Raw genomic sequence first — 15,349 nt, forward strand, 5'->3', positions numbered from 1 at the left:
GATTTCAGCTCTGCTTTGAACCAGCTGGCTCTTGTGGTCAATACTTTGGGTTTGGCTAGCTTGGCGGGGCGATTGTGTTGGTGCATTCTATGATCAATCAGGAGAAGTTCTTCGCAGCCTGTTCTGGGTCACATGATGTGTCTGGGGGCTCGAGGACATGGTGCCAGTGTTGGTAGATCCTCAGGTGGTGAAGTGGACGCTGTAGTGTTTAGTTCAGGTGAGCTGTGAGACGTACTTTTACATGACTGTTGCTGGACATAAGAATGGGGTCTAGGGTGTGTCCTGCAATGTGGGTGGGGTCGGTGACAAGTTGTTGGAGGCCGATGTTGCTCATGCTTTCTAGGAGGTCAGTGTGTTGGTATCGGCGGGGTCACTGAGGTGGAAGTTAAGGTCTCCTAGGAAGATATAGTGCTTCGAGTTGATGGCTATTGGGGCAGTGAGGTCAGAGATGGCGTTGTAGAAGCTGGGTCGTGACCCAGTGGTCTGTATGCAATTGTGCCTCTGATGATGCTTTTTCCGTCTTTGTGAAGTTGAAAATCGAGATGCTTCGCTACTGGGGTTGGGTCGTCTGAGGAAGCTGTGTAACACATGGTGTCCTTGTAGACGATGCAATTCCACCACCTTCAGTCCCGGTGTGTTATCTTGTAGCCTTTGGGTGTGGCGATGGCGATGTCTGGCACGGAGGTGGGGTTCCTCTGTGAGGAAGATGACGTACGGGTGAGGGAAGAGATTGTGTCCCAGACCTCTGTGGTGTATCTGCAGAGCGATCGTGCCCGGAGCGGAATGCACTGGAGTTGTTCCGCGACAGTCTCGTCAGCATGGTGGGTGCAGTTTGTGGTGTCTCAGGCATTGTTGGTTGCTTCAGAGTTGCAGGTGAAGTGGCAGTGCTGGCAGGAGAATGGTCCTCTGGTGGTGAGTGGAGATGTGCGGCAGAAGTTGTTGTTGATGCGCCCAGGGCTCCGAGGTCTGAGGGGTTGTACCTGCGCAGGGTGAAAGAAACAGAGTTCCTGGCGCTGGTCCAAGTGCAAACGAGTGCAGATGGGCTTGCCCTTAATGGACCTTGGGCAAGCCCGCTGAGTTGCCATGCTGTGGCCTCCATTATGTAGGTCCTGGGAGGATGGAGGAGCGCTGTGAGGTGGTGAGTGGTGCAAGGCGGGAAACAGGTGGCAGGCCAGAGCAGCAAATGATGAAAAAACAAGGCGAAGCAATGAAAGCGAGGGAAAAGCAAGGAGCGAGCAGTGAAAAACGAGGGAAAGCAGGAGACAGCACTCAGAAAACAAGGGAAAGGAAGGAGAAAGCACTAAAAAAAACTAAAAAAACCCAAGGTAAAAGTAATAAAATAAATGAGAGAAAAGCAGGAGAAAATACTCAAGAAACGGGGGGGAAGGAAGGAGAAAGCAGTAAAAAATTAGAAGAAAGCAGGAGAAAGTACTCAGGAAACGAGGGAAGGGAAGGAGAAAACAGTAAAAGCAGGAGAAAGCACTCAGAAAACAGGGAGGAAGCAGAGCTGGGCCTGGGACCAGGTTAGATAGACCACATACCTTGATCTCACCGTGGTCCTGACACCCTCGAAAGGGGCCAACCAGTGTAGAGGAAAAAAATATAGTTCTCTTACCCACGCCTCCATCATTGACAATCACCAACAATAGGAAAACTAGAATGTTGCTTTATTTGGCTATGTCTACTTAAGTTTGAGATGCATTGTGATCTTGCTCATCAGATGGCCTTTTTATGAAGGGACCCGGATGCAACAAGAGTTAGATTCCATCTAAATCTCCGACCCAACACAAACAAAAAAAATGCCTCCCAAATGATAATCATCTGTTGTTTACATTTTGTTGTGAGATGTTTAGGGGGGCTTTGCTTAAAAAAACTTTAGCACAACTTTGAAGGTGCTATAATGGATCAATGTATCACTTTACAAAATAAATGCTAATAAAATACAAAAGATCCACGATCTAAACCTGGGATAGAGTCCACTGAAGTATGGAATTCAAAGTTGTGAGACTGGTCATAGGCAGGCTTTCTTATTTTCAGTTTCTATTTGTTGTCAACTTCGAAGGGGAAGACTTCAGAATTTTCAATTGTTTTAAAAAACTAAAAACAGTGGCTAACAGTCTTTACTTTTTTCCCCCGTTCCAAAAATGGAGATGGTATTTTTCCACTGCTATAAAGAATATTGCTTTTATTTCCTATCTTCCCTTCGTTCCTGTTCCTTCCTTCTTTGTGGCTCCTAATTGCCTTTGCTTTACCTTTTCCTTGAATTTGTTCTTACCAACAACATTTCATTACTTAACTCCCCACACCTCCCTAGCTGTCCAACAGTTTCACTTCTTTTAGCAGGTGAATTCCAACCTATGCCCAGAATGTGCTTGAGTGGGGGTATGTTTGCACCTCATTAAGGTGTTACTGCAGCAATTAAAAAACAAACACTGAATGTTTAACACGATCGTGCTGCTTTATTCATAAGAAAAATGACTGACTGAGGATCGTAACTTCAGTTGTAGGATGGATTACAGTATTTACAATTAAACAAGTCAGTGAAAAAAGAAAGACATAAATATGTTACCTTGGTGTTACTCCTATGCTTGGAGGACATTTCCAACTTTCTTGGACTTTACAAAGAATTTCAAGAGAACTCCTGGGAAGCTGCGACTTTCACAGCTTTCTAGGTATGTACACCTACGTAAATATTCACACATTTGCAAAAGTACCAAGTTTATGTTTCAAAATGCATAACTGTAAGACATCAATTAAACTGTCTTACTTCTTGTGTTAAATCAATATATTCGTTTTACAAGGTATTGGAAGCAATGAAACCACATATAGTTGAAGAGGTTCACCACTCACCTCATGTTTTAGCTCTTCTATCTGATCCTTCAATTCTCTTATGTACTGGCTGGAGTCAGAGTTATTTAGCTGCCCTTGAAATTTCCCCTCTTCCTTCTGTATAGAGGAAAATGCCATATTAGAGAGTCAAAATGAGGTTTTACAATGTTTTTGGATAAAGTTTTATTTTGTGAGTGGTTCACATTCTCAAGTATTGCCATGCAATTATATAAATCTGTCATAAATAGCACACAATTTTTCACAAAGCGTTGTCATTTCACTGAGTAGCACCGAAGAAAATGTGTCGCTGTTTGAAAGGTCCAATGATATGCTCTTGATTAACACTAATAAATAACCTTCTGTAGTATCTGTTATATCAGGCTTAGAATAAAATCTTAATTTTACACATCTGAATGTTCAAAACTGCAGTATACAGTTAAACCTCCCCACCCACAAAAAGTAACTTCAGGCGCAACTCCTAGCTGCATAAAATACAACAAGCAATGGCCAAGCCATTAGGTCTTGCCAATGCGAGAGCTACTGGCCTTTGTCATTGCATTTTAGCCATGGTGTACAGCTGTGCGGCTGTTGGGCAGCATAGATCAAAATCAAGAAAAAAAGTGCTTTAACATGGTCAGCAAGGAGGATGGGGAGTGCAGGTCCAGTGCAAGCAACAAAGGTGAGGACAGCTCCACCAAGGTGCTTATGGAGCCTACAAATAGTATGTCAAGTCACTAGTCTGATGATCACCATTAAGGATACCGTCCAAAAACACTCTGGTTTAAAAAACATAGCAGAAGGTCTAAAATACGAGGTAGATGGGTATCTATCAATAAGCTGAAACCAAGTAATTGCCTTGCTTCAATAGGCATGTGATTGGTTATTGTTTTCAGACCTGCCAACCTTGGAAAGTTTTCCACAGTGTGATCTTTCTACTGATTCAGCAGAGTGGGCACATCGTGTGGGCAGTGCTGCAAGAGTTAAAACCCGAAACATGACCAAGTTACTCAAACTTCTTATTATATAAGGGATAGAGTACCCCCTACTGTAGGTTAGAGGGATACTGCAAGTTACTGAGGAGTTCCACAACTTTTCCACAACATGCATGCTACGGGGTACTTTAGCCCATATAATACCACCACTATCACAATATCACCTTTACCACAAGCCACTTAAAATCTTGGTTAGTAGCTCTTCATATGAAATAGAAGGCATGTTTGCAAACATGAAGAATAAAAATAAAAACTCTAGTGCAAAATCAAACACATCAAAAACCTTTGGTTTATTTGTTGCAAACTGATATCAGAAACACTTCAATACAACTCAGAGAGAAAAAAAAGAAGCTGCAGTAGCTTGGAAAGTGTAGAAACATGCAGCAAGATTTAACATTTTCCCTCTCTAAGGAGTGCAAAAAATAAACAGATTCTCTTTGCAAGCTATTAAAATAGAGCAAAGCAAGAAAAGCAAAACCTGTAATCTGCTACTCTGGATGGACTCCTTGTAGCTGAAGAAGAAACAATAAATTCCTGCCACACCTTTGGGTTGCTTGGGAGAGGTGTGAAGAGGTATGAATGGACACAAATATGAGACTGTCAGCTTTAGCTATACTTGCTTACACCAATGGATAACAAGCATTTGCAATGCAATGGGTCTCGCATTTGCTTGACTTGGAGCTATTAGCGTTGTAAAGTCCTAACTGGACTTTTATTGCCACATAATATGAAAATGAAAAGTAATACAGTTTTACATAAGTGACCAGATTTGAAGTGCCACGCCATGAGCGTGAAAGACCACACAAAATCTAACAGAAGTTCGCTCGCAGAAAAACGTATCGGCAAATATGCAGTGAGATAGCGCTGCATAGGAAATAAAAATAAAAAGTAGCCCAGAAACCATGCTGAAAACATGGAGCCTTGTATGTTTTCAGAAGTTGGCCAGTGCGCCCAAGGAGGGCTAAACACCAGAAAAGGCATGCCGTTCACAAATAAAACAAAGCATTTTTAAAAGGCAAGCCCACGAACCAACAAAACTGATGGGCATGCAGTGGGGTGGTTAAAAGCTCACAGAGAGATAACAGCAGGCTAGAGCGCTTGCGTGCTCGACCCTAAAAAGGATAGGCAATGTAAGAAAATATCAGCCTAGGATCACACAGATTGGATTAGCAGGGAAGCTGGGATTTATCCCAGGTTTTCAATTTTCACTGCAATTCAACCACCAACTGGGCATTTTTTTTATTGTTTTATTTTTTTCTACATCAAAGGGTAACGTTTTGTTCTGAAAAACGAGATTATATCTTAGGTAACATGCAGAATTTCAGTTCCTTTTTGATGGACATCCAACTGTTTAATGAAAGAGAGAGACTGAACTCTTTTGCCATCTTGCAGCATCATTTAGTCCATTCACAGTGTGCTACTAAATGACTTACTGTCTTTTAATTAATCCGAGGCCTCTACGACATGCATAAATCAATGCTTGGTGTCATTGACGGCCGCAGGGTAGAAGCCCTGGAGCTGCTTGCTTCCTGTCTGTCGACTGACTGACTTGCGCTGCGCAGTATACGTGAAAGAGAGAGGCTGAGCAGGCCATTGATGTCTTTCAGCATAATGCTGCACTCAAATTCAAATAAGCTTTATTCGACAGATGGTGTCATAAAAGCATACGTACATAAAACAAAGATACATTAACCACAGACCAAATGTTGAAAAAAGCATTTAAGACTCAGGTAGAAAACATTAAGATAGGACCACATAAAACTGTAAAATAGACGGTTTTGTATTTAAAAGCTCTTCTAAAAATATATAAAAAAGGTAAATACTGATGAGAAAACCACACAAAAATAAAAGAGTAAAAAAATATATACATATTTTAAATCACCCAACAGGACTCATACAGTTGTAGATATAGAATTTACTTCTCTGTCATTAATAAATTGATTAACTTCCTATGTCTAAGAATAGCCCATAAAAATTTAGACATGGTGTTACAAATATATATGGTTGGCAGAAACTGTAAGAACATATAAGCTGGTCGACACTGTATCAGGTCCATAGATCTCAATAGTGGCAGCAGAAATGTCTTTCTTGGTGAATTATACAATGAACAAAATAGAACCGTGGGAAAGTACTTTGCTCAGTAGCCATGTCACACGGGCATTTGGCCCTAGGCCTCGACCAGTGATTTGTGGTAGGAAAACTCACCAAGTGATGGAAAAAATCTAGCCTAACCCTGGATAACACAAACATGTGCTGTTCATTGTTCACCTCCTTTAGGTATAATAGCATGCCAGGTGAGGTTAAGATCAACAGTTTTTTAAGAACACTTGGCTTAACCCCTTCTCTGCCAGGCCTTTTCCCCCTCCTGTGCCGAGCCTTTTTTTGGCTATTTGGGGCAGTTTGCGCTTAGGCCCTCATAACTTTTTGTTCACATAAGCTACCCACGTCAAATTTGCGTCCTTTTTTTCCAAAATCCTAGGGATTCTAGAGGTACCAAGACTTTCTGGGTTCCTCTGAAGGAGACCAAGAAATTAGCCAAAATACTGTGAAAATGTTGTTTTTTTCCAAAAGAATTGGAAAAAAGGACTGCAGAAGGCAGCTCGTGGTTTTTTCCCTGAAAATGGCACCAACAAAGGGTTTCTGGTGGCAAGATCACCATCTTCCCAGCTTTCAGGAACAGGCAGACTTGAATTGGAAAACCCAATTCTTCAATACAATTTTGACATTTTACTGGTACATACCCCATTTTTACTATTTTTTGTGCTTTCAGCCTCCTTCCAGTTAGTGACCAAAATGGGTGAGAAACCAATGCTGGATCCCAGAAAGCTAAACATTTCTGAAACGTAGACAAAATTCTGAATTCAGCAAGTGGTCATTTGTGTAGATCCTACAAGTGTTTCCTACAGAAAATAACAGCTGAAATAAAAATATATTGAAATTGAGGTGAAAAAAACTGCCATTTTCCCCACGTTTTACTCTAACTTTTTCCTGCAATGTCAGATTTTTTAAAGCAATATAACGTTACGTCAGCTGGACTCTTCTGGTTGCGGGGTTATATAGGGCTTGTTGGTTCATCAAGAACTCTAGGTACCCAGAGACAATAAATGAGCTGCACCTTGCAATGGGTTTTTATTCTATACCGGGTATACAGCAATTCATTTGCTGAAATATAAAAAGTGAAAAATAGGTATCAAGAAAACCTTTGTATTTCCAAAATGGCCACAAGATAAGGTGTTGAGAAGCAGTGGTTATTTGCACATCTATGAATTCCGGGGTGCCCATACTAGCATGTGAATTACAGGGCATTTCTCAAATAGACGTCTTTTTTACAGACTGCCTTACATTTGGAAGGAAAAAATGTAGAGAAAGACAAGGGGCAATAACACTTGTTTTGCTATTCTGTGTTCCCCCAAGTCTCCCAATAAAAATGGTACCTCACTTGTGTGGGTAGGCCTAGCGCCCACGAAAGGAAATGGCTCAAAACACAACGTGGACACATCACATTTTTTCACAGAAAACAGAGGTGTTTTTTGCAAAGTGCCTACCTGTGGATTTTGGCCTCTAGCTCAGCCGGCCCCAGGGGGGGCAGAAAAGGCCTAAGATAAATTCCCTCCCCCTCCCCCGGGGAGCGACCCTTGCCTACGGGGTCGCTCCCCCTGCGTGACATTGGCGCAAAAAAAAAAAATCCCCGGTACCTAGTTGTTTCTGCCCCCCCATAGGGGCAGATTGACCTAAAATCCACCGATCTGCCCCCAAGAAGGGCAGAAATGGTCTAAATACAATTTGTCCCCCAGGGGAGCGACCCTTGCCTACGGGGTCGCTCCCCTTGCGTGACGGCACTAAAAAAAGGACCCCTGGTGCCTAGTGGTTTCTGCCCCCCTTGGGGGCAGATTGACCTAAAATCGGGCCGATCTGCCCCTAAAGCGGGCAGAAATGGCCTAAATACAACTTGCCCCTCCAGGGGAGCGACCCTTGCCTAAGGGGTCGCTCCCCATCTGTAAAACAACAACAACAAAAAATCCCAGTGCCTAGTGGTTTCTGCCCCACTTGGGGGCAGATTGGCCTAATTAAAACAGGCTGATCTGCCCCCCAAGGGGGCAGAAATGGCCTAAAATAAATTTGCCCCCCGGGGGAACGACCCTTGCCTAAGCGGTCGCTCCCCTTGTGTGAAATTCAGTGATCTAGTGGTTTCTGTCCCCCTTGGGGGCAGATTGGCCTGATAAAAATAGGCCAGAAAAGGCGTTTTAAAAAAATGCCCCCCGGGAGCGACCCTCGCCCAAGGGGTCGCTCCCTTATGCCAATTTCCTTTTTAAAAAAAAACATCCCTGGTGTCTAGTGGGCATTTCAAAAGCCGGATTGCTTGGCAAACCGGCTTTTGAAATGCTCAAAGAGACTTCAAAGCCTTTGAAGCCTCTCCGGGCCTCCTCCACGTGATCGGAAGAGAAATGCTTTGCATTTCTCTTTCGATCGCGCTGAAAGCTGAGCTTCCAGCGCGATGGAGGAGGCCTTCTATGACAATCAGCGTGCGATTGCGTGCTGATGTCACGGGGGTGGGGGGGTCGGGGGTGGAAGGGGATGGTCTTCCCTCTCATCCCTGCCTTGGGGGGGTGGAGGGGAACCCCACAAAGGGAGCGCTAGCGCTCCCTCTGGGCTCTGTGCCCAGGACGTAATGGTTATGTCCTGGGCACACGAGCACTGTGCCTCAGGATGTAACCATTACGTCCTGGGCACAGAAGGGGTTAAGCAGTTCAGAAGATAGATTCAGTTCTTCTAAATGTAACAAGCAGTCTGTTTTTCAAATTTCTTCTTGCTACAGCTCGTAGTGTTTCTGGTTTATAGTAATAATCTGGAGGTTGTAGATTATTCCTAAAGTTTTTTTTACGTATCCCAACCATTGTACTCTTCCTACATGAGGACCTAAAACAATCCCCAATAATCTCTTGGTTCAGCTTGGTGTATTCAGAAGTTCCTATCTTGAGCCATACCAAAATCCGTTGAGTTTTAGCTAGGTTTGAAATGAGCGGACCCCTAATTCCAAGTGGCATACATGTGATGGACTACTCTGTGGGAGAGATAGAAGATACTTCAAGAAAGCATTCTCTATCGGCTGCAGGGAGTCCTGATTACATGCCCCCAAAGGCTTGCATACCATACATTTGGCCTTATAGACTGTTAGTATCTCCGTGGGGGGGGTTTCTTCCCAACCTTGCAAGCAAAGTTACGCAAGGCTGTAACAGTTTTCTGAAAGTGTAGACCCCTGGCTATAATTGCCATCCGTCATGTCCCTTTTACATCGAACATGATCCTCAGGTAGGAGAAAGACGTAACGTAATCAATTCTAGTATCTTATCATGAGGCTGGGGGGTTTTTGGTAACACTTTTCCACACCTCATAATTAATAAAAGTAAGACATTTGCTAATAGCCACAGTTCCTCCATATAGGACACAAACCATGTTAGTAGCTGTTGCAGGGTAAGGGGGTGCGTGCCATAAGAACAGCGTCATCGGCATACAGAAGGGCGGGAACGAGCCGGGACCGTATGTGGGGCAGGTTGTTACAATTAGCAGATAGTACGTTACCCAGACTATTAAGGTATAAGGAAAAGAGGAAGGGGGCCAAAACACAACCATGCCTTACACCCCTCGCTACACTAAAGGGCTGGGTACATTTGCCCCTAAGACCATATCGGAATCTGGCGCTGCACCCATGATATGTTTCCCTGAGAAATTGTATGATAGGTAAGTCTACCTCCCCATGATTGGCCACAATTTACTATGAATTACGCAGTCAAAGGCAGCAGTTAAATCAACAAAAACCAAGTACAATCTCCCTTGTTTGATAGTGGTGTATTTCTCGATCAGCATGCTTAGGTTCAGATTCTCTTCCACGGTTACTACTCCTTCCTGGAACCCATACTGTAAGTCTGATAAGACATTCTTCTCCTAGGCCCATTCTTGCAGTCTGTTCAAGACAACACGGCCTGACAACATTGAATATAGGAGAGAGATAGGACAATAACAAGTGGGACTGTGTCTATCACCCTTTTTAAAAAGTGGGACAATAATTGATTCCCTCCTTGACTTCAGTAGTAATCAATGGCCACAGAGGGTTGTGTTGACTTTAAACAGATCTACAGGGATGAAGTCTGGACCCAGCGCCTTGCCGGTTTTGTTTGCGTTTAGGGCAACAATGATCTCATCCAAGGAAAATGCAAGCTTGATGGGGAAGGTAACAGGGGTAAAAGAGTATCTGTCAGTCGCATCGTCTACTGTCAGCCTTAACCTGTAAATAGGATTGAAATAGATAGTAGAGAATTGAGTAATCCAGTCTCCCTCGCTAATAGCCATTTCAAGGCGTAGTCCAGTGTCAGACTGGAGACAGGGTGAATTAATTACCCACCAAAAAGCTGCAGGGTCCTTACTAGTGATTGTTTCATGCAATTTGTCCCATAGTTCTTGTTTTAATACTGCTTTCCTCTGTATTAAAACATATTTCTAGTTTTTCCTAGCAGCCCGGACTTCATTTATGCAGAGTGGTCGTTTGTGTAGGGCTAATTTCAACGTGCTGTGGGCCTTGGTACAAGGTTTCTCAAACCACCCTCTCATCCTGTTGCTGCTGTGCCTACCTGTAGTCACAAGTCCCGCCTTTACATCCACAGCAATCTTTTGAAAACTCTCAATATCATCCTCAGGTCAGAACCCAGGTCTAAACAACTTTTGAAAGCCTCTGTGCATCCACAAATCAGCTTTTTTAGAAGCTCTTGGCGATCAATCTTTGACCAGCGCAGGGTATACCCGTTAAGCCAGTTAATGTCCATGACACCTACTGTGCAGTAGTTGGGGAGCAGCGCTAGTGATAAAAAAAATCCCTTGTTGCCATGTCCAAATCTATGCTCAGAGGGCAGTGGTCACTGCATGCAATTGTATGGGTGTTAAAAGTACCAACCCTTGCGGGCATGTCTGTTTGTGACCAATATATAATCAATCACTGAGTTTTTCCCCTGGCCATTGAATGTAGTTGCAAACGGGATAGGAGGGCAGCAAATCTCATTGCGAAACGCAAGGTCAGTGCTAAATACAGGGAGTGCAGAATTATTAGGCAAGTTGTATTTTTGAGGATTAATTTTATTATTGAACAACAACCATGTTCTCAATGAACCCAAAAAACTCATCAATATCAAAGCTGAATATTTTTGGAAGTAGTTTTCAGTTTGTTTTTAGTTTTAGCTATGTTAGGGGGATATCTGTGTGTGCAGGTGACTATTACTGTGCATAATTATTAGGCAACTTAACAAAAAAAAATATATACCCATTTCAATTATTTATTATTACCAGTGAAACCAATATAACATCTCAACATTCACAAATATACATTTCTGACATTCAAAAACAAAACAAAAACAAATCAGTGACCAATATAGCCACCTTTCTTTGCAAGGACACTCAAAAGCCTGCCATCCATGGATTCTGTCAGTGTTTTGATCTGTTCACCATCAACATTGCGTGCAGCAGCAACCACAGCCTCCCAGACACTGTTCAGAGAGGTGTACTATTTTCCCTCCTTGTAAATCTCACATTTGATGATGGACCACAGGTTCTCAATGGGGTTCAGATCAGGTGAACAAGGAGGCCATGTCATTAGATTTCCTTCTTTTATACCCGTTCTTGCCAGCCACGCTGTGGAGTACTTGGACGCGTGTGATGGAGCATTGTCCTGCATGAAAATCATGTTTTTCTTGAAGGATGCAGACTTCTTCCTGTACCACTGCTTGAAGAAGGTGTCTTCCAGGAACTGGCAGTAGGACTGGGAGTTGAGCTTGACTCCATCCTCAACCCGAAAAGGCCCCACAAGCTCATCTTTGATGATACCAGCCCAAACCAGTACTCCACCTCCACCTTGCTGGCGTCTGAGTCAGACTGGAGCTCTCTGCCCTTTACCAATCCAGCCACGGGCCCATCCATCTGGCCCATCAAGACTCACTCTCATTTCATCAGTCCACAAAACCTTAGAAAAATCAGTCTTGAGATATTTCTTGGCCCAGTCTTGACGTTTCAGCTTGTGTGTCTTGTTCAGTGGTGGTCGTCTTTCAGCCTTTCTTACCTTGGCCATGTCTCTGAGTATTGCACACCTTGTGCTTTTGGGCACTCCAGTGATGTTGCAGCTCTGAAATATGGCCAAACTGGTGGCAAGTGGCATCGTGGCAGCTGCACGCTGGACTTTTCTCAGTTCATGGGCAGTTATTTTGCGCCTTGGTTTTTCCACACGCTTCTTGCGACCCTGTTGACTATTTTGAATGAAACGCTTGATTGTTCGATGATCACGCTTCAGAAGCTTTGCAATTTTAAGAGTGCTGCATCCCTCTGCAAGATATCTCACTATTTTGGACTTTTCTGAGCCTGTCAAGTCCTTCTTTTGGCCCATTTTGCCAAAGGAAAGGAAGTTGCCTAATAATTATGCACACCTGATATGGGGTGTTGATGTCATTAGACCACACCCCTTCTCATTACAGAGATGCACATCACCTAATATGCTTAATTGGTAGTAGGCTTTCGAGCCTATACAGCTTGGAGTAAGACAACATGCATAAAGAGGATGATGTGGTCAAAATACTCATTTGCCTAATAATTCTGCACTCCCTGTATAAGTTCATTCAATTGTTTCCCACAAGTGGAGTGTGTAAAGTGTGAGTGCCCATCATTCCCCCTTTCACTTAGACCGCAGATCTTTTCTGAACCCCAAGTACAAACTTCAGTATTAAAATCTACCCCCAGAGAAATACCAAATCCTGGAATTTCCTATTCCTCAGAGCTTGGACATCCCTTTTTAGTAGAGTCAAGGCATTTTTTTATCTCAGCTTTGGGGATGTTATTATAAAAGTTGATTAATGCCAGCAAGCATGTAGCTGATGTTTCAACAACAACAATCTGATGGTATGGCTGCGATGCCAGCATAGTTATATTAGATGCCCTCAGGGTATTTGATTCGTAGGTACAGATCCCCCACCCCCCTTTGCTCTCCCTGAGTTGGATGGTTCCGCCAGGGCATGATAGGTTCTAAAACTATTTAGGTGGATTGGGCTTACTGTCCATGTTTCTTGTATGCATGCTACAGTAAAGCTGTTAACAAAATCACACCCAGTCTGCTATTACCACCTTAGACAGTAAACCTGCCATGTTCCAGAATGCTATCCTTATCTTCCCCTCAGGAGCGCTGTTTTCGCAATTGACCAATTGGTCCTGAGTAGGTAGATGGGATCTGTCCAGAAAGGGGGGCAAAGGGGGTTTGAAGTAAGCAGTAGAAGAAGGAGTCAAAACAGGGATAGTTGTGTTGCTTGGGAGGGGAAGCAAATCAGCAGGAATTACAGGTGGTACACCGAGTCAGTACTCATCAAGACAGCTTTGCGCACTTTATGGCTGGCCTGAATGAAATTAAAATTAAGGAGACACGCTTCATAATCAAGTGTGGGGCTGAACTCTTGGCCTGCACATTATTAAATATGTTTCGAGTCAGTGGCTCGTGAGTCATCCTGCTAGCTCTACAGGAATACCACCATTAGTTCCTCATTTTATTGCAGCCTGCTGTCACATCACACATGACGTGCTCAAATGGTGTAAAGGAGCTCAACTCACATGCATCCCCGGCACCTTCCATGCTCCTCAATACCACAAGGAAAAGCAGCGATATCTCCTCTTGCGGCCTCCTTGTATAAGGCAAAGATAAGCATTATTATTAGTACTAATGAGCATGTTGGGAAACGCTGGGTGGGGATTGTGGGGCATGTCATGTCAATATAAAGGTATCGCACAGAAAATATTCATGGTAATCTAGAGTACTTTTGATTTTACATTACTTCACACACTATTATGTTACGAAGTCAAGACTTACTATCTTTTAATTCATTTGAGGCCTGCTGCTGCACGACACGCATAAATCAATGGTGTCACTGACGGCCAGAAAAACTGGAGCTGCTTGCCTCCACCAACTGAATGACTAGCACTGCACATTGAGTATGCTGGGGCCTAACCTATTTGTGAACAAGTCATTGGTAGCACTATCTATTATTGAAGGAGCTGTTATACAGGCCCGACCGAAGCAGTTTCTAGTATGTGCCTCATAAGGTAGGCAGTGCGAATTTTGAAAAGCTTACACACAACCAGGACTAAATCCAGTCCAATCATTCATCTGCAAATGGTTTCCAACACAAATAGGAAAAATGTTGCTTATTTGTGAGGGGAAATCGTCCAGTCTGGCAACACTGAACCCAGGCATGAATTTATTGTGTGATATCGGCTGTTCAGAGGGATGCCGTGTAAACTGAGGCAATATCGTGTGACATATGGTGCAAGCGGGTGAGTTGGCAGGTATGTTATTTTTCCTAGACCACTTGTCTTACAGGCATAAAAGATGAAAAGCAAAAGTTGCCCTAAATGTATTTTAAGGAGGGCCTATCTTCTGGCTAGCGACAGTCCACATCCGTAGAAAAATATCTGAATAGCTAGGGAAACATTTTTAAATGTAGGTGCTGGAAAAAAACGTAAAATCTGCACTAAGAGTGAAAATCACTTAAATATTTAGTACCTACTGCCAGAAGCAATAAAAAAAGCACTTAAAACTGCACTTGCTGTATGTTCAATGTTTCTCAATAGTTGGAAAACAAGCTAATTTAAATTAAAGGATCTCGGACCTCATTGGCCCACCTTTCATCAGCCGGTTTGTAAGTCCTGATGTCTAGGTCTACTTTTCCTTCGCTCTTCCCAAGTACACACATCTCTCAGCAGCTTTCTGTGCCTTGATACCAGGCTATCCACACCCTGACACTTTCCTTGCCCCTGCCTTCTTGCAAGAGATTGCTGCATTCTAGTATAGGAGACTGGAGTCTCCAGTCCAGACTCGCTTTGCAGGCGCCTACTGATCACTCTTTTCTGCAACTCAGGTAAGCTGCTATTAGACTGAATTAATAACTGGGGTCAGTGTCTACAGAGTTAGTATCACTCCAGCTCAGGCTCCTTGGTCCCAGCAATTCCTCCTTCCTTTTTGATATCTGTACATTTATACCTCTAGCCAGTAAATCCAGGAAGAGACAAAATAAGTGGGTAGTTTCCAAAATTTCAAAAAATGCAGAAAATGTTCAAAATCTGTGGGGAATTAGGAAATCTACATTCTGCAGAAAAATCCGACCTGCAGATGTGAACTGCCCTACTTATGGCCAAGTAAGTGATGAGTCACACCGCTGGTGCTGAAACGAACGTAGAATGTGTGAAAGGAAAAATAAATACTTTTGCGCCAACGTAAAATTACTTTTTAGTAGCCCTCTGACAATTTGCACATTGCTCTGATAGGTCATGAACTACACACAACTTAGACAGGTTAACAATTTGTTTGCTTAAATGATGAATACATACTATGCATTGTAAAACCTAGTCTAAAGGTGTAGGGTGGAGGCCAAAGGGGAAGCTAAAGATGCTCTTCTTTTCCACTTTTTACATAAACTGAGCATTAAAGCCCTTTTCCCCTAACAAATTTACCG

At 43.2% G+C, this 15,349-nt stretch overlaps 1 protein-coding gene across 3 annotated transcripts in view; it reads right to left on the reverse strand.

Moving 5' to 3' along the window:
- EVI5 (ecotropic viral integration site 5) overlaps nt 1-15,349 on the reverse strand; it is a 776,910-nt gene that overhangs the window by 108,528 nt on the left and 653,033 nt on the right. For all 3 annotated transcript variants that reach the window (XM_069232361.1, XM_069232360.1, XM_069232359.1), the window contains one exon: nt 2,851-2,946. In XM_069232361.1, coding sequence (XP_069088462.1) covers nt 2,851-2,946 — 96 coding nt within the window. The remainder of the gene's footprint in view (nt 1-2,850; nt 2,947-15,349) is intronic.

The sequence above is a fragment of the Pleurodeles waltl genome, chromosome 4_2, assembly GCF_031143425.1.
Source record: "Pleurodeles waltl isolate 20211129_DDA chromosome 4_2, aPleWal1.hap1.20221129, whole genome shotgun sequence".
Lineage (NCBI taxonomy): Eukaryota > Metazoa > Chordata > Amphibia > Caudata > Salamandridae > Pleurodeles > Pleurodeles waltl.